The sequence below is a fragment of the Aptenodytes forsteri genome, unplaced genomic scaffold (assembly GCF_000699145.1).
Source record: "Aptenodytes forsteri isolate BGI_AS27 unplaced genomic scaffold, ASM69914v1 Scaffold63, whole genome shotgun sequence".
NCBI classification, from domain to species: Eukaryota; Metazoa; Chordata; class Aves; order Sphenisciformes; family Spheniscidae; genus Aptenodytes; species Aptenodytes forsteri.
In genome coordinates, this window is record NW_008794709.1 from 1,602,257 (window position 1) to 1,628,236 (window position 25,980).

The 25,980-nt window shown below is 39.2% G+C and overlaps 1 protein-coding gene across 2 annotated transcripts in view; it reads right to left on the reverse strand.

Annotated features, from left to right (window-relative positions):
• The window catches only part of CAP2 (CAP, adenylate cyclase-associated protein, 2 (yeast)), a 69,611-nt gene that overhangs the window by 20,976 nt on the left and 22,655 nt on the right, over nt 1-25,980 (reverse strand). For both annotated transcript variants that reach the window (XM_009273707.2, XM_009273708.1), the window contains exons 4-7: nt 15,699-15,776; nt 2,852-2,995; nt 2,533-2,618; nt 668-773 (exon numbers count right to left, since the gene is read on the reverse strand). In XM_009273707.2, coding sequence (XP_009271982.1) covers nt 668-773; nt 2,533-2,618; nt 2,852-2,995; nt 15,699-15,776 — 414 coding nt within the window. The remainder of the gene's footprint in view (nt 1-667; nt 774-2,532; nt 2,619-2,851; nt 2,996-15,698; nt 15,777-25,980) is intronic.

Genomic DNA, 25,980 nt, shown 5'->3' on the forward strand with positions numbered 1-25,980 from the left:
CATGTTTATACCTCTCTTAGAGAACAATATTCATTGCCATCATCTTTCTATGCATGTCAGATGTAACACACAGAAGATGTTTATATAAATATATAGAGAGAGCATAAATAATTAGGCATAGTTATATTTACTCTACATATATGTATTTCAGAAATGATTTCTGTATGTATAAAATAAGTTTTATAAAGATAACTATCTATGAAGTAATAAATTGGTATGTATCCCTTGTGTTTCTTTTTCCTGTTATTAAATATCTCTCTTTGTTCAGATTCTTTCCACCATTCTTCTCCTTTCCCTGTCATGTTCCCCCAATTTTCCTGTAGTCAGACATGTCCTTCAAATTTTGGGGGGTTGTTTTTGTTCCTACCTTCTACTGTAGCAGGCCTGGAGAATTGTGTCTGCCTCTCCTCACCATCTGCAGCTGGGGGTTATGGCTATAATAATCCCAAATAATTCTTCCCTCTTCCTCCAAACCTGTACCACAATGGCCTGACACATCTTCTCCACCTGTCTTTCAAACTTTTATTGGCTTGGTTGGGAAGTCCATGGACCATGACTTCTGTTCCTGGCCTAAATATTTATTCTTCCTGAGCTAATGACCTGCATTAAAAGTCAAATTGGTTACTGGCATTTTATGGTTCTTCATGAAGAAGGAAAGAGTACTTACAGTTTTACTCCAGGTGAGACCTGTGGTATGATGCTCTTTGATATAAGCTTGAAGGTCAGACCAGATGTTCAGATATGACTTCACCCAATCAACATGGCGTGCGTCACTGTAAAAACAGAGACGATATTTGTATGTGTGAACGTACTTAAAAAGAGAAAGCATTGCTACTCTTGCTTAAAGCAGGTAAAACCCAATGTCTGCCTTAAAGCCACGGACAAATCAGTTAGCAGCCAGCCAGCCCAGTGCTGAAAATTCTGAGGCCTACCACACTGGAAGGCTTTTAGATCCTTCCAGAGGACAAACAAGGGCAAAAGATGCCTCTAGCACAGAATGCTTCCTGCTGGAAGGGTGTGTCATCATTCTGTTCAGGCTCAAAGTCAACTGAAGAAGCACTAAAGGTATATGGAGCTGTGCAGCAGCTACCCAGACTCAGTTTCAGGGTGCTGAATTTTAGAAAATTAAATATCGGTGGGTTCTGTAAGATATTCTAGCTTCCAAGTTCAAATGTAGCCAGGGTAATACTGGATCACGTTATACTCATCAGACTAAAATATTTATACATCAAGAATTTTTAAAGTACAAGTCACAAGTTGGCTCTGGAGTCATTATTTGGAAAGCTTAGTCTTCCAATGGGACAGTAAGTGAAAACAAGAAATATGTAGAGAGAGAGAAACTGCCCGTAAGATGGAGTCCTTAGTTACGAAGAATTATTACTGAATAGTGACGGCTATGGACTAGATGCTTACAAGGCTTTGGGTGTCTACCTCCTATTTATTTCCTTTGGAGTTTAATGCTTAATACTGCTGAGGATCTGTGTCAACAGGTTTAAACCAAAGCCTGCTGAAGTCAAGGGAGAGCCTTCCACTACTTTGGAAGACATTGTGATCTGATTCAGTGAAAAACAGGAAAAGAATTCCTTATTAGGGGAAGAACTAAATACCTAAATAATGTACCCCGTTTATACCGTTATGGGAGACATTTTCTTCTCCAGAGTAAGTACTAAAGCTATATTTTAAAAACCTTCAGTTACCCCAGTAGGTACTACCTTCAGTAGGTAAACTAAGGCTTCAGGAATAATACATAATATATATAATACGAAATATTATATGTAGTATATAATCTATATTTATACATATACAATAAACAGAAATATATACAAAAGGTTTGAATATATAAAAAGTTTTCCTCACTAAAGACGAAAAACTGAATAGCAAGCACTGTTCTTCACTGGGATATAAAAATGAGGAGCCAAAATCTGGCCTCCATAAGTACCAAATCAACAGGATTTATACGTGACTTTTTTAAGAGGGCATAGGAAGGACCTGTATTTTTTCTCTTTCTCTATCAGATCACAGCTCTCATTCATGGAACTTTTTTGTGAATTCCCTGTGCTCTTTAGGAACAATGGAGTGGTACAGTGGTACAGAAAAAAATCAAATTGGGAGCTACAGAATTAGATGCTCAGTTGTATACATCTGCCATCTAAATGCATATTTTCAAGCAAAGAGCAAGAACAGCAACAGTATGAGTTGCACAAATGAGACAAGGACACGTAGCAGCTAGCTAGCCACACGTTGATATGTAAATATGCATTTACATATAAGCTTACGATGCTGGAATGCCAGAAAATTAAATGTAATCCTATAATTTGCAGAGAGTGAAAACCAGCACTGCTAGTGCTTCTGCCATTCTCACTGCAATATGCTGCAGGTCAAAGATGAGGAGGGGAAAATATACTACTGCAAGCAGATTTTATCAAATGCTCTTTAGTTTACAAAATGCTTTCTGTGATGGCATTGTGAACCCTATTGGTATGGCTAATGCACTGTTCTCTGGCTAGTAGATACTGGGGCTTGGCAACATACCTGTGCTTGTAGTCCTTTAATACCCTGTTAGTATAAAAGGTAGCAGCATCATTCATCTCCTTGACATAAGGGCCTGGTTTAGGAGACTAGGACCATCAACCCATGGTAGCAGGAAACAACAGAAGGAGAAAGGAAGTAAAACATTAGTCAGACGCCTTTCCTGATGTATTAGGTATATTACAAAACACCTTCTTGGGTGTAGTAGACTGAAGAACTATGCAGATGAGACTGCAGAGTTCTGCAAGATTTGGAACTATTCTGGGCCACACCATCCAAAAGCACATTTACAGCCCTCCCAACCATCCTGTGTGTCACTCACCACTGCTATCCACCCAAGGGCAGGTATGCTTTCGCTGACGGCTGAGAGGTGGTTGAACATTTTACTTCCTCTGTTCCTTTCTCTGAAGTTCTGGATTTCCTGAATCTTCTCTGATATTGGCTTGAGAAGCATTCCCACCTCATTCTGCAAAAAAAAAAAAAAAAGACGACACTGCTGTTACAATGGGTGGCCCAGAAACACCCCATGGTTTAACACTGTCCTCCCTGCCCATTGATTGAACAGTTGGAAAAAAAGGTCAGCATATTCTCTACAATAAAGTAACAATTTAATTACCCTCCTCTGGTTGCAGCGGCAAAATGCACAGACATCAGATATTAATAATGTGTTGCAGCAAAAATTTTTCTCAGCACTGGCAGCATTTTTGCATGCTGCCCAGGTTAAGACCCATAGAGACCCCATAGCTCAGAGTTAGCAGAATGCTTGTATTTTTCATCTGATATCCCTGCAGCTTTTTGAGAGTCTTTACACTGGCTTGAATTTCTCAAGTTATTAATCGAGTTTTTCTTTCTATATGAAACACAAACTACTTGTTACGTTAGTGGCCTCTCATCATCTGGCAACAAGACTGAGAAAGTAATACACTGAAGGCAATATCAATTTTAGCTTTCCCTGTTGGTAAGTTTTAATGTTTTAATTTCCTTTGGCTGCAAGTAATGTGGGAGGATTTCATGGGAAACATACTGCCTGCAAGCCATGGTTTGGGGAAATTCTCCTGTGTTAATCAGAAACGAATGGTATCCGGGGAATGACTGTTCAGCAGAAGGAACAGTGTCCGGAGTGAAGAGAAAAGCAGAACGAATGCAGAAGCTATCCAAGCTCTTTCCTGTGCAAAGTGAATGCTAATCACGCTGGCCCAGTGTCTCAGAAAAACTAATTTAGAGCACTAACTTACTGGGAAAAATTCTTCCCCTCAGAAACAGCACATTGAGGGACAAGGAGTCATTAGTTTACAAGCAAAACAACTGCTGTACCTTGCAACCCTATAAAATGTTTCTATAAAACCAGTCCAATTCTTTATTGCAAAAGTATGCCCGCAGAACCCATACTATGTCCCACCAAAGAAAGTGCACCATTCTGATTTCCCCTGGCACTTCACCTGGAAATCACTCAGGGTGTAGCAGAACTCTGTATTTTTTCTCACCTCTTCTCAGGATTACCTGTTTAATGGAATTAAGTGCTTGCTGGAGACAACTAATCCTCATATTCTTGAGGACTAATGCTGTCATGACACACACAAGACGATGTGTGCATATGTCCTGCTTGATCTCTGTCATCTGTAAGATATTTCTTTTCACCCTTCCACAAGATCTCAGCTTTACAGAATTTTATGTCTCCTTAAAATCAGCATGTCTGCTATGAATCAACATAGGTCAGACACTCCAAAAAACATGACAAAAAGACGTTCTGCATTTTTAAAAGAATTTTGATCCAACTACGGAGCCTTAATATTTTAGTGGTAATGTAATTTTGAGAAAGGCCTATGCATCTGAAATGCATGGGGATATTTGGTCTTCTCCTACAACAAAATGGGTTGGGAGAAAACAAATATTTACAGTATTACTGGGAGATGAAAAGATTTTTTGTTGATGGCTTAATGACCAGCATAAGTCGTTCAGTCTGAAAAAGCCCTGAAACTTCCATGATTTGTAGTTCTTAGAAACTGATTTTGTTGCCATAACATGATAAAGTCTGCAGGAATTCTTCTTTCTAATTTTTGCTTGTTTACAACATGCTGCAGCTGGCTGGTTCTTTCTTATTTTGCAGGGAAATCTTTCAAGTATGACAGTAGTTAACAAAACTGAAATTTAAGAAAGTGCTTGTTCTGCTTTGATATTATGCCAGCTTTCCTCCCATAAAGTCTAAGGGATATTTACAGTCCTTAGCTTGCTCTGAATCTTCATGGCCCAGTTCCAGCAAAAGAGAATATCAGGGCTAAAAATACAGCTCCACAGATGCCTGGTGTATCTAGACAGCACTGGGAGGCAGCACGTTTCTGTGGATAGGGCACATAATAAGTGGGAGTCCATAAACGGGGGTTCTCCTTGCAGCTCTCCCACCAAATTATCATCAGGTTTCAGGAAAGCTGTGTTACCTTTCTGTGCTCCAACTTCCTATATATGAAATGCTGCTAATATAGCTGTTTCATTTTGTAGAACACTTCAATATCTACAGGTAAGAAGGTAAAATTAGGGCCCAACATTTTCCTGAATGGTACCATAAGACCCACGCCTCCTCCTACTCCTACTAGAAAAACTCCCAGCCACTTCTGTGAGGGTTTTCTGTCCGTGGTAGAGACAGAATTTCTGTCCCTCAGAACACAGAACTTAACCTGTCCAGTGAATCAACTGTTTATAAAAATGTAGTGGATTTATGTAATTTCACAGAAAAAGTGCCCTGTGGGAGTTTTAAAGGTGAAATACATATTGCTAAGGAAAGTAGCTCAAGTAATCATTCACTTGGCACTGCAGTGACACCAGAAAGAGCCACAAAGGGCTCGAGGCTTTGCTCAGCTCTGTCCCGTGTGAGACATACTGGGCGAACAGCACAGCCTGCCTTCCCTTCACCGTGCGCTTGTCCTGTTCTGCAGTGGCTGCTGGCTGGCTGGCTGGCTGGCTGCACAAAACGTGTGTGTGTTTGTGCAAGCTTCTTGTGATCCAAATTTCTGTGTAAGGGTTGGACACAAAGGAATACCGGCCTGCAAGGAATCACTTAATTGAGTCCCGTCTCCCCGCAGACAGTTCTAAATTTTTAGTTAGCGATTAAACTGCAAATGAATTATAGTGTATATGGCACACGGGTGTAGAAAGGCTCATTAATTCTGGCAGTCATCAGTCTTGTTTGGCTCTACAATGCAGAACCAGTTGTGCTGAGGGTTCTAGAAGAATAATCTCTTTATTACAATGAATATTAAAAAAGCCGGTTGTTAATAAAATGATTGTCTATACTGTATCTCTAAGAAAAAATGAATTCAAGCAGATGAATCAGAGCTGTTGGAAAAATCTTCAGCATGCCTTTGGCATGTGCTAGATAAAATTTCTTGTCATTTAAGACACAGCACAGTTGTTTAACAGAAATTTAAGAGTCTTTGTATAAACACCATTCCTATTATAATATCAGTTTTGCTGAAATGTTTAAAAATGCAACAGTGGCACAACTTAGAAATATAAAAAGTGATTCCCAGTATGCCTTTGTCCTTTTTTAATAATTATTAAAACCAGATGGTCTTTTGAAATATTAGTATCTAAGCAACCAGCCAGCTTTGATCCATGTCTTATAATTGTTATTAGAAAATCAAGAGTAGTAAGACTACTGCAGTGATTAGCCAAAACACTCCAAAAAAGTTACAGCATGCAACAAGAACTGCCTTAGGCTTTGGCTTCACAGACATAACAGCCTCAGCCCAGACTCATAAAATGGCCTGGCACACCAGTATTCCAACAGGCTGCACCAAACAGACTTTCTTCTCCTTCACATTTTTGTAATACTCACACAAGAAGTCCCCCAGACGACAGGTTTAACAGAACTGGGGCACGTGGATTTAGTTCAGAAGAATGGCCAGACTTTTGGGTTTTGTGATTTTTGTGATTGGCCTGTGAAGTCGCACTAAACTAAGTGGCTTGCTTAAACTTTGGCTGCTTGAGGCAGTGATTACTTGAAAATCTCAGCTTTCATTTGAGAAAACTGGTATTTTCTCAGGACCGTTGTTGTCCAGAAGCCTGCCAGCATGAATCACAAAGGCGCAAAACCCAGCAGGTAAATAAAAATACAGTTTTTAAAGATCTTGTGTATTTTTAAGCTAATCTTACATAGTTTTGAGGGGTGAGATTGTTTACTGAAGAATTTTTATGTTGATGGGTGGCAACACAATTCAGACCTCACTATTGTAGCGTTTAAATCAACCTGACCTATTATGACAAAAACATGGCGAGGGAACAAATAACCTTTTAAGTTATGCTAACTGAGGGGGTGGCAACCTTTGGCGTAGGAGCAGTAAAAGAAAGCTGAGAGCATTTAGCATCAGCAGCCCCTTCATTTTACTCGGCTGCAACCAGAACAGCATGACTACAACCTTTATTCCATGGTCTACAGTTCTGTTATTTCCTTCTGTCAGTTCAAAATCTCCATCATACTTACATTGTATTTTTTGCAGGCAAGTTTGAAACATGGAGTTGATTTGAATCAGCTGTCTTTGTATATGTTGGCAAGTAGTGCAGCCTGATAGGAATGGTTCTGTAGAGCAAAACAGTTGATGCTGAGGACCTGACATTCACACTATACGCGTTTGGGGGGGGCTATTTTGGACTAGCTGTAAATCGTGGTTTAGGTGCTGTCTGGGAGTGTATCTTCCATTTAATTCATCAGAAAGATAACCATTTTGTACACCCTAAGGCTGCTCTACAGTGTGAATCACAGCATAGCAAATGGGGCTGATTCGAAGGAAAAATACAGTCCCACTGTGAACTAAAACACTAATGTAGACAGTCATTATCTTTGCAAACAGCCTAGTACAGTCCCATCCCACATTTCATCCTTTCAAGGGATGAAAGATGTCATGGATAGCATCCGCCACACTCAGTGCTAACAATTTAAAAGGTGAGCATCTGCTCTCAGCTGAGACTTGATTCCCTCTATTGTAAATGAAGAAAGAGATGTCCCTGAGGAATTCTTTCCACCTATTAATAGATGTTAGAAGATTATATATTAGAAGACATTAATAGATGTGAAGACTGCACTCTAGAGGTGCTGCCATTTACTGTAAAAAGAGCCTAGAAAGACACCTTACACAACATGCCTACCTAAAGCTGATGAGCAGAATCCCATCCTGTGTCTACAGGAATAAGATACTGGTAGCTTCAGTGATCACCAGTGAGATGCATTTCTGCTATGGATGGCTATGATTCTAGAACTAAAGTAGTTTTAGGTTAACTGTAATTTCCCATATTTTGTATTTTGTAAAAGGCAATCTGTAAAGAAGACTTTAAAATTTAAGTTAGTCCTTTTTTTTTTTAAATATGTGGTTTAAGAAAGGCCTGTCTTTGTTGTTGTAGCCGTGTATCAACAGTCTGAATGGAATCAGTGTTCAGATTAGGCTGAGGAATAACCTCTTTAAGTATATAGAAAGTATATGTTTTTTCCAGAGGTGAATCTAAGCTAGTTGGTAACTTTGAGCCTCCCAATGCTGCATCTGGATTCCTCAAATGCTTACTTTTTTTTTTCTTTTCATTATTACTTCCATAGTGAAATATTACCAGCTTTTGTTGGCGGCTGTCAAACTGTTCTTTTAGCACTGCCTATCTCCATCTCTCCTTGCAGAAAGTGTTTCACATTTGGTACCACAGTTTTGCTCTTAAAATTGCTGTATAACCTACTGCACCTTAATCCAATGCTTTCTCTGCAAGCATTTTCTGATTGGCAGTAGAGACCATCAGTGAGATCTTTATGATCACTACATTCATGTCCCTCTAGTATTCTGACATTTTCAGGGTTCAAAGGTCTCCTCCTAAGTAACTACAAAGAGACATTAATTTATTCTGGTCTCGTTTTCTTAGACTGGAAATCTTCAACATAGTGGTGTAACAAGTGTTTGATTTGTTTGTCAATAGTACAGGTTTTGCCACTTCGACTCACTGCTGTGCAACAGCAGGACTATGACACAGAGAGACAAATCTGCAGAAATGTCTGGTCAGCTTCATCAGCACAGAAGCTTAGACACATTTGTGTGCTTCCAAAGTGACTTAATTGGTATTTGGCTTTTATTCCTCTTAGATAGCACATAAATTCTCAATCTAACAGCCAATATTAGCTGTACCAATTTTGTGCTTTGTGGGAAAAAAAGGGGAAGACTAAACCATAACCCCACATGACAAATTACTAGTTCGGTCATTTGTGGATTTGTTTTGAAATGTAAACTCTGAGGGAGGGCAAATGGAGAGGAACGTGAAAGACAAATAGCTTCTAACCAGTGGAGAAATCCAGGGCCTCATAGAAACTGCATGCATCAGTTTACAGCAGCGTGGAATCACACCCAACGCTTTTGGCCAGGACCCTGGCTGTTTTTTAAATGGACTTGAACGCGCTATATATTGTTTTCCTGTCCACTACAGCTCTCCATGGGCAGTACATTCAAGAAGGAACGGTCTTCCTGTTTTAGGCACACAGGCAACATCCCACACCTAATCAACAAGAACAATTACACAAATGAACTGGTTTTAACCTTTTGATTTACTACTCCTCAATCTTTGCTGCTGTGATCGTAGTCCATGTCCAGTGGGGCCCAGGGCATTCCAGGTAGCAACATTCTGTCAGAAAATGGTGTTCTGTTGAGCCACAATTGTTTTGTTTACAACATCTGAGATCTGATGAGCCTTTGCTAAGGCCAATTAGGTTTCACGTGGGGTATGCCCCAGGACAGGGATGTTAGGTGGTGCAGGCTTCCAGCCTTGGACATTCATGTGTTTCACCTGAGATCTCCCCAGAAAAAAACTGTAACACTGCCAAGTTCAATAAGCAGTCCTGGAGTCTGCATAACTTTCAGAATTCAAAAATCATTGGTTGTGGTCTGATTTAGACCAAAGTAAAATTAGAAAGAATTTAAACAATCTGTGAACCAAAAAGCCCTGCTTTTCAGTCAGCTGTATCCCCAGTGCTTTCCCTTTTAGAAGATGCACAGTCCGGAAATCCTGGGAAACAATTGGGTAGCACAGAGAAAGGAGTGTACTGGTTTGGATTTGTGTTTAGCAGAAATAAAGAATATGATACTTAATGGAAAAGGGAGTGTCCCATCAGCATAGCTCAGTGGGATCTCACATGGCGCAGTTTGAATATGAACATTGCTAGAGGGATTGAAAACTAGCCTGGTGATTTTAGGACATTATTTTAGGACACAACAGAATTCCAGTAAGAGTCTGTGGCACCCCCAGAATTGCTTAGCAGGTATGTCAGATGAGGAGCTAGGCAAGATACAGAGTATCATCTTCGATAATGTCTTCCTTACGGGGTGATGCTGTTCTTTGTCCAAGTATAGATGTACTGGAGTAAACAAGTGCAAGGAGCCTTTGCTCACTGGAGCCTGGTTCTTGCACAGAACATGAACTGCTGGAGAGTCTGTGCCTGGTGGTGTTGATGTGAGCCAGTCTAGAGGTGTGCGAGAATGTGCATCTCTGGCTCTATTTCTCTTCCGTACAGGCTGGGAGATGTCGCACCGACCGTGGCCCTTCTGTATTCCCTGGATCCCTAGGTGTCTCTGGGCCTTCTTACAGCTGAGTGCACTGCTCCTGGGGCAGAACTGAATCTCAAATGCATCCATCTTTTCACTGCAGGGGCTATTGACCTGGGAGTTTTGGCAAACACAAGTGAGGAAAGAGAAATGGTACAAGGATACCTACAAAAGTGAACTACAAGAAAGACACGAGGTGCTGGAGCGTGTCCAAAGAAGAGCAATGAAGCTGGTGAAGGGTCTAGAGAAGAGGTTTTATGAGGAGCGGCTGAGGGAACTGGGGTTGTTTAGCCTGGAGAAAAGGACGCTTAGGGGAGACCTTATGGCTCTCTACAACTACCTGAAGGGAGGTTGTAGTGAGGGGGTGTCAGTCTCTTTTCCCAGGTAACAAGTGATAGGACAAGAGGACACAGCCTCAAGTTGCGCCAGGGGAGGTTTAAGATTTGATATTACAAAAAATTTCTTCACCGAAAGTGTTATCAAGCACTGGAAGAGGCTGCCCAGGGACGTGGTTGAGTCACCATCCCTGGAGGTATTTAAAAGACGTGTAGATGTGGCGCTTAGGGACATGGTTTAGTGGTGGACTTGGCTGTGTTAGGTCAACGGTTGGACTCGATGGTCTTAAAGGTCTTTTCCAACCTGAATGATTCTATGATTCTGTGATTCTATGATCAGAAAATATAATGAGCTTGAGGCTGGTTAAATGCAGTTGAGTGCCTTTGAGACAAAATGATGAGATAACAGGTGTCAGGGGGCTACCTGGACCTTGAAACTGAGTAAGAGTTTGCAACAATATCCAGAAATGAGCCTGTGAACACTGTAAGGCAGTAGGCTAGCAACTGAAAACTGTCAGTTGGTCCATCACTGCGGCTGAGACCACGTCGCATGCAGTTGTAGGCTTGCTGATAACAGAAATATGTCAACAGTTTGGCAAGATTTCAGAGAACAGGAGGGGGGAAAGGGTTCCCTTTGGAGCTCAGGATTCTCAGACTCTGTCCATGTCACTCTTGGCACCTTCTGTAAGTTTGGGACCTGAGGACCTTAAAAGGACCGAACCAAATTCTTCCTTAAGCTATTTCTAGATACAGAGATGCAGGTCTGCAGTAGTCAACCAACTGAGTAGAATGGCAGCTAAACTTGGCTCAAACTCTTTTGCATAAGTAAGTAACAAATTAACGAGGTGAGAAGTATCCTGCTCTTCATATTTTTGGAAAACAGTAAGGGTGATCCCAGTAAGTATGAGGAAAAGTAGTGGGAAATAGAATGACATAAGCAAGTCAAGGTAATTAGAAAGCAAATCCTGCTAGGATGCAGAATAAGAAGTCCCAGGAGTCCTGTTATTGAAGTACTTTAAAAATAGAAGAGAGAAAAAAGTGAGCAATCCTACACTGACAGAGTAGGGAACTGTAAATCTTAATCTTTGATTTCTATATAAAAATTCTGAGAATGAGTCCTTTATTCAAAGAAATTGCCACAACTATTCTACTCCTACAATAGATTTTTTGCTTGTCTATAAAAAATCAAAAACCTCAGGATTTGTTCTCATGGCTCTAAGTCTAACTTCAAATACAGTTTCTTGGGTTTCAGGTTTTATTTCCCCTTTTCTAGGAAAAAAAGGGAAAGCTCTCCTTTACCTCCCTCTTTCTTCCACCCCTCTCCTCTCACCTGTGTGCACAATCTGGATATTTAAGCTAGGTATTTAATTGGAATGTTTGTCTGCACAATGTTAAGAATTAAATCCATGAGCTCTGGCAGTCGTATGAACTCAGCATTTTTTTTAATTCGAAATTACGTAATCATTTGTAGTCTGAACTGCATCTGTCATTTAAATCTGTTTGTAGTACTTCTTACCACGAGTATGCTCATCCTGGATATGTTTATATTGATTCACAGAAAAACTTATCTCATTAACTAGTTCTCAGTATGGGAACAATGGATCATTCATGCCGTCAAAGCAACTCTTAAAATTGTTTGAACTCTTAAAGTGATATGAAACAACTCATAAAGAGAAGACAGTATATAAGTTACCGTTCACAAAGAATTCAGTGCAGTGACTTTGAGCAGTGATCTCATACGTTAGAATTCATGATCATAAATTTTAAAAAAAATTGTTAAACAGATAAACTTGCTGAGGAACACTAATAACTTTTAAAATGTTTATACAATAAAATAATAATGTTTCAGTCCGAATTGCATTTGGCTTAGACTATAGGGAATAGAAAAGTCAGATCCAAACTATTTCATGATGTTAAATAATAATTTTCAGTCTGAATTGCATTTGGCTTAGACTATAGGGAATAGAAAAGTCAGATCCAAACTATTTCATGATGTTTTGTGAAGGTTTATGTTAAAATCTATCTTCTGAATTGCCCAAGCAACATGTAAACATATGGTCTCAAAACACCTTTTAAAACAACTTCTCACAGAATATAGCAATATTCTAATTTATTTTCCCTTCTCCATCTTCTCTGTGCTATCTCATATATAGTAACAATTTATAACAGACTTCTTTTTGCTTTAATGTTTCAAGTTTTTGGAGTCAGAAAATAATTTCTAATAAGTGGATGAACTGAAGAATCCAGTCTTACTGAATGAGCCTGTATCTAGCAGCCATTAGCTGGGACATACACAAGCAGGAATATCAACTGGTGGTTTTGTCACGTGATGTCTTCCACTGCACATACAAATATAGAACATGACCATAAAAAGTAACAGAACATGCTCTCTGTGAAGTAATTTATTGCAGTTGATGCTAGATTGGTATGCCAGCTGGAATTACCTTCTTGGCTCCTACTGTTTTCACATATACAGATAATAAAGGCTGTGTACTGCAACAGATTCCAAATGAAAAAATATCAACATTATTATCAAGAAGCAAAACTCTGCAAAAACAACTTCAGCACGCTTAACTGTTTGAAAATGTTTGCTAGTGACTCATAGCAGCAGTTAAAGAGCTAAATGAATACTAGGGCTTCAACATTTTCATAGAGGGGAAAAATATTGCTTTTTGTACAATATACATTTCTCTCTTTGCTGAGCACAAAAAAATCTAAGGATTATTATACATATAGGCGCTTTCTTTTTGTTTGAATTCCTTATTCGTTAGTTTGCTAGCTGCAAGAGCTGAGCTAATTTATTTTTCCAGGGCATTTTCCCCTCCCTCTTTTTTTTTAAAGGCACCATGTATGACATCCCAACATGACAGGAACTCAGTAAATCCCCTCAGTCTCCACGCCGCTGTCTCTGAATGTCTACAAAGCTACTATGCCATAATCGCAACTCGCTGGCTCATTCACAGCTTTACATTATAAAGCAAACAGTCTAGACAGCTGAATGACAGAATTACTCTCTTTTCTCTTGCATTTATAGATATGCTGTCACCTTCATTTGCTTTTCTCTACTCTGTGCATTCTGATACACTAATGATTAGCTTTCCTGTTTGGATTCCACACTGACTCCGCGGCTCTAGGCTATAAATACAACCAGAGCCCAGATGACATCACATCAATAAGGTCCTGGGGGGCGGGGGGGAGGACCCCTGCTTCTTTCCGTCTCCTGGGTTAGCTGGTGATAACTAGCTTTTTCAAATGGTTAACCAGTGTGGCTTTACAATAGGATTTTTTTCCCCATTGAGATGGAGATATAAAAAGCCTAGTGCCTGGAACCATCAATCTCTGCAGTGGAAAATACTGTTCAAGTTGCACAGAACAGGCAGCCTTCAATTATTTTCAGGTCTGTCTGTAGTATAGCTGAATGCATCTGTGCAAAAAACACGTGCAAAAGAGAAAAAGAATGAACAACAACATGTGTTTCGATGCCTATAAAAAATGTTTACCTAACAGTCTTTATGTTAAAAAAACTTAAGTAACTGGACTGGGTTTGTTCTCACTGGGAAAGAAACTTTAGTCTGTAATATTCCTGGTATTTTAAGTTTGGAATGATGTGTATACATGTATCGTGGCATTTCCTCGGTGCTAAAAGATAGTTAAATGATAAAAGTATACTTTCTTGCTTTCAACAAGTTGCAGAAATCTATGCAAGCCTGATTACGTGCAACTGAGACATACGGATACACATGGCCTGCTCTGGTGATGTTTATGACAAGGTTTTTGTTACTTGTTGCTTTTCTTAATGCTTCTGTAACTGTCATTCTGGATTGCTGGAGAATCTCTTTTTACATCTTTTTTTTTTGCTTGTTTCGTTGCCATTTTTAAATGAAAGTTTCTGAACTTTACAGTTGAAAAAAATCTCAGAGCCTTGACTTGAGGTCAGAAAGTCGTAAGGGTCAAAGTGTGGAGAAGCCATTGCCATTCTCACTTGAAAAGCAGAGAAAATCATACCGACAGCACATCAGCACAGGAGGCCAAACAGTGAGCCATAGCTTTTACTCTTACAGACCTGGGACAATACCAACACTGCAGAACATTGCATTACATTATGGGCCATCGGAAACTGTTCATTGGGGAATATTTTACCTATGAGCATGAAGAGTTTTGTGGGCCACTGGGTGCGACTGTATTCACAGCCAATATAAATGACTGCTTGAGACCTGTACCAATGGGAATTTTGCCTGTTCTCTGTGAGTCATGACCCACTTTTACTCTCTGAGATCAGGGACAGCTGGAAAAACAACTGATCCCTTCTTGCTTCGAATTCTAGAAATCTAAAGCCTCGCCTGGAATAGCTGCGCTTTTTTTTTTCCTTGAGTACCCTTGCCATTAAAACATACTGATTAGGAAAACTTTTAATTTGTGTCTCTAAGAACAATAGTGACAGCAAAATTTCAATAATTTATACCAGTTGCAGAGAGTTCTGATTTGAAAATACGGAGTTTAATGAACTATGGAGCGGGGAGCTAGTAGAAAAAGACGGAGCTGAAGGCCATGGAGAGACCGTGCAAGTGAAGTCTTCGTTCTCTGCACACTCCAAGAAGGAAGGTTCGAGGGGGGTCCCACAGAAGGGCAACATGATAGCTATTCCCAGGAATGATACAGTGCTATTGGCCAAACCTTGTGCCCTCTAGAAACAACAAATGAGATGTCATAACAACTCCACTGCTTCCCTGAGCTTTCTAGTTGTGAAGGGAGGATTTAAATAGTTGCCACTAAAATAAGTATATAAATCAACTTGATACAAATTATTTTTTCATTTACTTGACAAACTGCTTTGCCTTCCTTCCAGAATTGGCCTAACCTGGACCTCAGCTTGGAGGATACTGAGTCTATGGGCCAGTATCGATTTTTCTCTCACTAGCTTATCCCCTGACTTCAAAGTCTGTCATATAGCATCCCTGGGGGGCTAGCAGAAAGCCATTCTGTTCCATGGCATTTCCAGCTTCCAGAGAAACACTGATCCCACTCACAGCCGTGAAGTGGAAATCTCCTTTGGTTTCTTCAATGATGTTATAAGTATTGGCACAGAAAAGGTTCTTACCTCTGAACCATAACTATCTGATTATTACAGTGCCATGCTAATAACACTGAAAGCAAGCCTCTAAGTGCATTGTATAAATAAAGTAACAAAAAGCAAATGCAGGGATTGATATTAAACATATGGGAACACAGCCTTTTTAATACACTGCCTCTTGAAACGCTAGGTCACTTTTCTTACCTCTTGAGGCTCTTGACATTGAGATGCTAACACCAGGAAAGATCTCTGCGCTTGGAAAGCAGCACGTACCATCTCTGCCTGTAACAAAAGGAGGAATATAAATTAAACCTTAGCCTGTAACCTCCAAAACCTCTTCTTGGCAGCTCAAAGTCAAGTGTGACAGCTCAAATCTTTCTTGCTGCTTCTCATCTAAATCACAGCAACGCTGACTGGAAGAAATGTATTACAGTACTGGCTTAGCTATAAATTTTTTTGAAATCTAAGGTTAAGTTCTTCTTCAGATAATCTTATCATTTATAAGATTAGTCACAGGAGGACTTAATTTTAACACTTCAGAGAATGTCTAGGCATTTTAATGGCAATGTTTATACTTGAGTGCATGATAACAACTTATTACCGCCGAGAATGGCAACCTGCAAATTTTCTGTTGAACTGTAACTTAGGCTGTATTGATGTTTAAGAAGAGTTGAGCTTTGCATATTTGCTGAGGGACTATGTTGTAATTCATTCCTTGCCTGTCCTCCGTGAGCAGACCCTAAGATTGATGGAGATGAGAGATGGTGGCTGAAGATTTTTGAGCAATTTTCCTCCACAGAACTCCAGAATTTGGCTTAAAGCTGCATCTGACAGCATGTTTACATGCTAACAGTGTGGATGGGAGGTAAATCTCTACACTTCCTGGTGTTCCCTACTGATCAAATTTCTGGTCTTTTTGGGTTTTTTGAACACTACACATTTTCTGTACTTTATGAATGATGTACATTGATTAGAATCTAATCACTATTTCAGTATCACCTCTACCTCATTCAAGTGGATGAGTAGTGACTAGGAGAAAGCATTATTGGTACAGAAAAGAACTATTCATAACTAGTGTATATTGCTAAATAAAACCCAAACCAAACCAAACGCTGTTAAGTTAATCTAATATGAATAGGTACATTTATAATCATTTTGTGAAAGGGTGGGGAAGCTCATGCTGTTTTTCCTTGGGGTTTCTTCAATCTGAAAAGAAAACAAGGAAATTTTATATACAGGCCTATGTGGATGCAACTTAAAATACATATAAGTCAGGAAATTTGAAGTTGTAGCAAAGTGAAACAGCCAAATTGTGTTTATTCATCTTAAAATGTGATGGCATGAATAAAACATAATCTGTTAGGATGAAAATCACTGCAAGCAAGATGGTAAAAGAGGCCCAACTTGGACAGTATTTGGGGAGAGGGGGATATTATGGTCTGACAGGCTGAGATTTGGAAGAGGGTAATCATCTCTATAAATAGATAAAGAAATAAATAATAAGGGAAATTGTATGAGCATAGGAGACTTAAATTATCCAGACGTAGACATAAATACCATCAATAATAGCAAGGTTTAGATATTCTTAGACATTTCAGAAGACTGACTTTTTGGTACAGAAATTCATATAACAACAAAGTGTGTGCTATTTTAAGCTTAGTTTTTTTGTGTGAGGAGGATCTTGCAGAACAGCTGACCAAAAACTAATGTTCAAGGAGGAAGTGATTATGAATGGATTTAGTTCTTCTTAAATTGCAAGATGGACAAAAATAAATCTATAGCTAAGGCTTGGTATTTTAGAATGGCAAACTTTCAGAAAATAGAAAAATCAGTGAGTGGAGGTGACTGGCCTGAGGAACTTAATGATTTGAATGCAGGAAAGGATGGATTTACATTAAGAAATAGAAATAATCTATGTGTGCTGGGCAGAAGGAAGAAATTGTAGGAAAGGGCTAGAATCTCTGAATGAATAACTAACTAATGATTATCAAGGAGAACTTTTTTTCAGGCATTATAAAATATAGAAGCAAAGGAATGATGGATAAAGGCCTTGTTGAACTGTACCTTGCACAGAAAAGTAAAACAAAGCCATATTTGTTTTAGCTACTGAACAATAAAGAAATAAAGCGATGAAGTGAGGCCATGGCAGTGACCTGAAGGGGAAGATGGGCATGCCTACATTATTCCTGACGTATAGCTTACCTGTTGAATAAATGCTTTTCCCCAATTTCAAGGAAGTTGATGCACATGAAGATATTGAAAGAATAGCTAAGGAGAATGATGATAAATCAATGGGAATTACATAATTTGAAAGGGAAGTCAAATATATGTAGCTTAGTGTGACAAAATCATTGGGTCCATATTATCTTCATTCTAGAGTACTGAAGACACTGGCAGATGGAAGCACAAGTAGAAAAGATTTTAAATACATATCATCTGGAGATAGTACCAGATGACACAAGTATGCAATGATGGATTGGGAAAATATGCCCAGGAAGAGGGGTAAAAAGTATGTCAAGTGATTTCATGGCTGTTAATTTGACTTCAGCACCGTGCACATTTAGAACAGATTTGAAACGAGTGATTAAAAACACATACGAAAATTAAAAATGGGAGAAATTACAATGGGATTATCTGTGATTAAAATCATTACTTTTGGGGATTGTTTAGAGTTTTCAGTTTCTTAGACAAAGATAATGTGTGAGATCTAGTATACTTAGATATTATATAAAATGCTTATTGCGGGTCCTCATAGGAAACTCATACTTTAAGTGGAAATCATGCAAATTAGTATAAAAACTGTTAAGTTGGGTAAGAAGCTGGATAAACGGAGACAGCAATAGGGTATATTACAGGTGGTGTTATCTGAGAGGAGGAAAGTTGCTAGTTGTGTTTCTCAGGGATTAGTTTTAGGAACCATCAATATGTTTATCAGTGTCCTAAGAGCAAGAATTAGGCGTGCACTCATAAAATTTGTGGCCAACACAAAGTTAGGAGGTTTTAATATTATTGAGAAGGACTCACCCCATCACTTGAGAAGAGTAAGACAACTTTGCTGGCACAGGTAATATGAATAGGATAAAATTTAGCAGTCCTTCCCCCTGCCCCTTTAAAACAATGCATCATTTTGGGTGTAAACATGGAACTGATAAATTGGAAATGCTAAAGACTGGAAAATGCAAGTATAAAAGCCAGGAAGATGGCTTTGTGAAAAGAGCTTATGCAGTTCTACAATGGATGTGTGGCAAAATATTTTTAGTAGAGCTACAGAAGTGTTAGTACCATTGGAGAGGACCTCCTCTGGAATTCTGTGTAAAGCACTAGTCATCTGTGTTAAATAAAGATGAGCTTAAATCAGAATTGATGCAGAGAAAACCTATTTGTATAAAAGCCAGGAAGATGGCTTTGTGAAAAGAGCTTATGCAGTTCTACAATGGATGTGTGGCAAAATATTTTTAGTAGAGCTACAGAAGTGTTAGTACCATTGGAGAGGACCTCCTCTGGAATTCTGTGTAAAGCACTAGTCATCTGTGTTAAATAAAGATGAGCTTAAATCAGAATTGATGCAGAGAAAACCTATTTGGATGTTTAGAGCAATAAGCATCTGTCATACAAAGATAAATTTTAAGTTTCACTTGTTTTGCTTAGCAACACAGTGGCTGAGGAATATGATGATTCTCTCTCATACGGAATGTAAATAACAGAAGGAAGAAAATGGTAGTGTCAGCACATGATCACAGGTCTGTAAACTGGGTCATGAGTAAATCAGTCTCAAATTTAAAAGAAGATTTCCAACTATCCAAAAAGTTCAGAAGGGATCTTCCAAATTCCTACAAAGAACCAGCATTATTTTAAGATAGAGCTTTAAATGCTGACCAAACAGATCATAAAACATGAGCAAAGTGCTCTTAGATATAGAAAATTAAGATTGTTTTGTGAGTTCTTGAACATGTACTGAGCTGGTAGCATCAATGAGGTTTGAAAAATGTGTCTGGCACTTTGTTTACACCGCATTAGATCCATGCTTTTGGTTCCCTCTGGTCACTCATGAGGGCTGAGGAGGACTTTTTTCTCCACTCAGAGTACAACGTAACAACTGGTTTCTTGTCTGATTTGTCACCTCTTTCTGCTGAACCACTGGAATTTGGTCAGAGCTGAAGACAGACTGTTGGATGATGTACACCGATGTTCCTAAAAGACTGACATTCCTTGAGTGTGCCTCATACTGGTCTTGCTCATCTGACTGATGTTAAAACTATTGTTGGATATGGAATCAGGATGTACTTCTCCTCCAGACATGTATTACTCTTTTATGTTTATTACTCCTCCTCCTTTACTGCAGAGTGTGGCGAAGGCCACTTTCTCAAAAAGTCTGGGAGCTGTCTTTAAGAACTCTTCTGCTATTGAGGGCACCCAAGTCATTGGTAACACCCTTTTAGTTACTCTGGTGCACTAAAAGTGTGGCTTTTTGCATTTTCTTGTTACCCCAAATTTATTATAGGATGTTGGAAATGTTCAGTGGTCAGTGGACTCAATAGTGATTGCAAGGCTTGTTGCTGCATGCCCAAAATTTATCCAGCCCCAAAAGCTTTTAGTTGTGTAGGAATCAAATCTCACCTTTGAATGTAAATCTTAGCCAAAGGATCGTGCTTGTATTTTTTGCAGTTTTTGCATTTTACAAGCAGAATTTTATAAGACTTCTGCCACAGTTACTTCCTTCTTTCTCCAACAGCATTAAAAATGGCTTTCTGAGTCTTACTATTTCTGAGCATACCGTACTTCTTTCCATGCATCCCATCAAAGTAATAGAAGAGCTTCTTCTCATTAAGAATGCATTAGTTCAGTCTATCACCATTCCAATTCTTTCTTGTAGTCTTTGAAATGTGACACTTCATTGCTACCTCCTTCTGTTTAGCAGGCAGGCTGTGTAACTAAGCAGACAGCATTATTTTTTATAGGGAGATGACTCTTTCATTAGACCCCCATATCCAGTGAAGACTAATGAGTGAAAATGGACCGGCGGGGATTTTTCTCAACAACTCGTGCAGCTCAGCCAAAAGATTGCCACAGAACACATCAGCTGAAACTCAGTTATAATGAATGATAGTAATGAAGCCTGAGTGTCAAAAATGCATGGGAATCATGAGTAAATTTATCAGAGTAGACTAGAACACAAACTTGCACACATCCATCTACAGATAGAAATGGGCATATTTTGCAGCAACAGATAATTTACAGCTAAAAATGCTGGGTAATCCTTTTGGCATTCTTGGGATTATGGGCGGACACAGCAATCATCAGACAGATTCCTCAGCTGAGGCGAATATTTTGAAGGAAGCAAGTTCTTCAAAGCATTTCCTACTTTGCTTTTAGCGGTTTGTTCTAGAGGCTGGAGGAGACGCCTGTGATTGTGGACCTGAATGCCTGGACCATGTGGCCTTCCATTCACCACCTCAGTTTCCCCATCAGTAAAGTGTGGAATAAGGTGTCTTAATCCTTTACCTCAGGTGTGTTTGATAGCTGACTTAGGTGATTGATGTGGTTGGAAGAGCCAAAGTCTGACCTGTATGCAGTGTCAGTCCAATTCCATGCCTTTTGAAACCTGTGGCTGACTACAGTGAGTGACCTCTCTGTCACCATCGCTGTAACAGCATAGGCAGGCCTCTCTACAGTTAAGCCTGCAGAAGTTAATGGAGGAATCATACACATTTAGAAATCATCTTTTTAATAGCAACTGGTTTAACCTTCTCTGTCACAATACAATGCCAACTTCTGATATTTCCCAGAAGCCACTGCTTGAAAAATTGCCAGAGGCCCTGTCAGCAATGTCTAATGGTGACAATGCTTCTGACCTGTTTGAAGTAGAGTGAGTATGGATTCCACCCAAACTTGCACTGTTTCAGACTGAGTAGACATAGAGGCACTGAACCTGAAGCTTAAACTACCAGTTTGCTTTAGCAAAGTTCAGTCCTCCAGAGCAGATGTGATTTTAGGATCTACCTTTTTCTCATTTTAAATGTTTTATTCAATCTGAGTTGCCCATCACTCTGGTATCCAAGCACTAATAAATATAAATATTATCTATGTGACAACAGTTTGGCAAACTACAAGAAGAAACAGATTCAGATCTCAAGTTACAAGTAAATTCAGTCTATGAAAAAAAAAAAACCTAAATAGAAGTAAGAGAAACAAACAAAGGTTTTCCTAATGAAATTTAGTCAAGAAAATTACCCTATTGACCTGATAATATTAAATTTGTCAAATGTTATTATATTTAATAACATATTTCCTCAGAGTCATAAAACTGAAAAGCATAATGTAAATATCAGAATCCACTGGACTTCTGTTGTTAGAGAATAATACACATCTGCATATATATACGTGCAAACTTTAACAGTGATAATTTGCAAATCAAAATACAGATCTATGTATATTTTGGATTTCTAAAATATACTTAATGACTTTATTCTGAAACAAAATAGTAAAGAGGACATGAGGGAAAAGAATTGGGATTTCGTGGTCCAGAGTTCTAATCATAGTTTCTGCAGAAATAATTTTGGGTCCTTTGGGTTTAGCAAAAGACACAATGACTGACAGCAAATGACAACTACAGATGGAGCTTCACTGTTATGAGCAAAGACCCCAATCTTTCTCTAAAAGGGACAGTACTGCCAGAGGGAAGAGAAACAGTTTGTCTTTTACATTCTGCTTTCAAGAGCCTCTTCAAAGTGAAGTGGTGAAGTGGCTGGTGGCTTGAAGGGAGAAGCAAGAAATGGAAAAAGAATGAAGTTTAGATTAAGTATGGGGCTGCCATAGAAACTCTCCAGGCCAGCTGAAGAGACGGTATTTATTTTGTACAGCTAATTGGCTGATAGAGATTTTTTTAAAACTGGGCCAAATGCTGAAGAGTCAGTGGCAGTTCTCCAAACAGAGCACTTTATACTGGAAAAGGAAGAGGAAAGAAAACAAAAAACTGTCACCTTTCTCTTACTGGTCCGTGCAGAAAACAGGGTTGAAATTCTAGTCAAAATTGAAGTCAATGGGAGATTTGCCATTGATTTTGATGGAGCCAGACACCACCCCAGATATTTTCTTTTCTATTTTCAGATAGATAAGTTTGACTACCACCAATCAGCTGTCCTCTATTAGTGGGGTTTTTTTAGTGGTTTTCAGCCTCCATGGCTATGTCTATATTAGGGAATTTTTGCTAAAATTTCTCAGCATTGCTACTGCCTGTCCAGTACCAATCTAAGGTTATATCAGTGCTGGTCTCTCTAGCTGTTTATATCCGCCAGTGTATTAAACACTGTGTCATGTAACTGTGCACAGTGCTAGCCAACATTACTTACTTGTTTCAGAGTAGCATCTGTATCTAGGTTCATTAGCTTTACCTTTTAGTAAGCTTGACTGTGACTTAAACCACTCAGAGCTCTTACCTCTGGTAGAGCTCAAACCACATTGGTCTTAAAGATCTTTCAGTGCTAGTGACATAAGACAGATGGATAGAATTGTTTGGAGGAAACCATTGCTCATCTATCATCTGCCATTTTATTTCTCTGTATGAAACACGAACTGTACAGATGTACTGGAGTAAAGGGATATTTAAAGCCACGACAGTTGCTTTTACATTAATTACAGAATTATTGCCTTGGATAAAAAATATACAGCTTCTGCATTTTTTGCACCAATAAAATTTGCCCTAGTGTTCCAGAATTTCCTCTAAGCTCTCCCAGTTTTGAGTGACATGAACTGTTCTGATTGATCTCAAGGGATCGTTAACTTTAAAATCTAATGAATACTATTTAAATGTCAGCTTTGCTAAATAATTAATTATTAGTCTTGGTAGCAGAAGCAGTCAGTTATTTTGTTCGTCTGTCACTGTTTCAAACAGATATAAATATTTGGCTGCAGGGCCATTGCGGCTACTGATTATTGCCAAGTGAAGCAGTAGGAGATCATATTCTCCGAAAACATCTCTAATAACCTCCACCCACCAGAGAAGAGCAAGTCCAGACCAAGGCTCTTGACTAGCTGATGCTCTCCTAAAGCTTAAGCTGCTTTTGTGTCTTCCAGATTCACAAATTCTTCATAAATCTCTTTTACAACAGCCAAAAATCTGCAACTCTCTTGACCTCTGTTCATTTCAACTTTTACATGGAAGTTCCAAAAACAGATGTAGTGTATTGATAGATAGGGATTCCAGAAGATTCAGCGTAGAAAAATACTGAGAATTGTGTGCAAAAATAAATAGTCCACACATTACTGAAGATGTGGTCTATTTACAGACTAAGGGTTTTTTTTGTTTTCAATACCTTTCTTTTCTGAACAGTTTTGAAGATGTTCAAGAATTCAAGTTTGCCATTTACACTGCAGACTGCTGTCTTCTGCAAAGACTCAGTCACCTGAAGGAGATTTCAAAGCCGCCCCATTGCACAGCATACAGTCATGGATCTACATTTAAAGGATTCCACATCAGTAGAAGGAAAAGATGCTATTGGCACATTGCAACACCTGATCTTCCAGTCCCTGGTGCTTATCTATAGACTGGACATCCCCAAAATTGATTGTCAGCTGTGCGGAATTTGTGCTGCCATGTTCTGCCTTTATAATATGTAATTAGTGATAATCATAGAAACAAACAGCTGATGAAAACAGCCAAACATTTTAGGAACAATCATAAAAACATCATGAGAACAAATGGCTTCTCTACAGTGCAGAGGATACATCACTAAAATCTATGCTAAGCCACCATTGTTGGTTGGAGGTTCTAATAACCAAAGACTGTCATAGTATATCCTATGAGCTTTAGAGTATGAGTAACAGCAAATAGGGATCAGATGGGTTTGACCTGCCTCCAATTTGTCCTCAAGACTCCTGAGGTGAAAGGCTAACACTGTGAATGAATGACAACTCAGAAAAGTATGCAATTTTCCAGGGGGGGTTAATATAACTAATGACATTACAGGAATATCCTTTGTATCACATGTCAAAGGTTATGCCATGAGAAATTCATAATATTTTTGGAATCAGCATTAGGGAGAGTAGATAGAAAGCACCCCAACCCGCACAGGCTTTTACGGAAGTCAGCCACAATCTTCCTGAGAGAGCTCTTACAGCTCTTCATCCTGACTAGCCTGCAAAAGCAAGCAGGCTTCTAAAAGAGAGATGGGAAAGGAAAACCAGCCCACTTCAGGATTTCATTAAGGAACAGAGACTGTGGTACATTAAAGTTTCACAGACTTCCAAAGCTTCTAGTTTCTACTATTACTTGGAGCTACATTGTGTATCTCAAAGCATGCATTAGTTCCTTAAGTAAATAGGAACCACATACAATGTACTGAATAGATGAAGTCCAAACTTTGGCTATTATCAAGATCAACCATTTTTTAAATTGAGGTTCATTTTTTTTTTCCCATGGACATCTGAGTTCAGAATTCTTTGGAGGGCACAGTTGCCTGTGTTGAGGAATTATTTGTAGAGAGACCTCATTTCCCTGAGGAAAGGCAAACCTACATTTCCTACATGGAACAGACGCTGTCAACCAGCACATCAGACAACCACAGAGATCTCAGGGACCTGCAGGTCTCACTGTCATCTGTACAAACGTGCTTTTGCCTGCCCTGGCTGCAGGCACTCCGGTTATTTCTCTGATGGGCTGTTTTGCCTCTGAGGTCTGCTGCTAAGCAGTCCCACTGTCTATCCCCTGCTATTCTCTCAGAAGTCCTTCTCAGTGAAGGTCCAAAGCCATGCTGAGGAAATATCAGAAAAGGCTTTATGATTTCACAGGTTTAGGATGTCATTCATGTGTCCCTGATTTAACAAATACAAGTTCTAGGAACTCCAGATGCTTATCTCTGTAAATTAAAAAGGTTACAGCACTTGTTGAGGTATCACTTCATAAATACTCTTTTGGCAGTGTTCACTGGGCACCCTACTGAGGAGCTGATTTCTTGACTTTGTATCTCTGACAATTACCAAATTCCCTGATATAAAGACTGGAGAACCATCCATTTCTAAGAAATTGCACTGTCTTTAGAGAGAGAGAGCTTGGATAAATAGGTTCTTATATTGAAATGGCTTTGTGGATGTTCTGTCTCTCACACACTTCAGGACAACTGGTGACATTGCCCACCTCATTCTGCAAGTAGTCCCACTGAGCTCCCCGAAAGCAACTCAAAGGCTAAAAGTGCCAGAATCTGTCTCCTTGTAACTTCACTTCCACTTTTATCACCTTGAAAGAATCCCAGACCCTGACCAAAATGTGCTAACATGGAAGGAAGTTCAAAGCTTAAAGCTGACACATCTATAATGATATTTAAGGTTTCTTCCCACCTCAACCATGCTTTTGTTTTTCAGAGGTGCTAAATACCAAAAGCCTACCTTTACTTGGAGAGGGGGCCTCAGCCTCTCTGAAAAGCAATGTAGTTATCTACATGCACAGTGATGTGATTGAAAAGCAGATCTGACCTAAGGTGGTTTTTCAAAC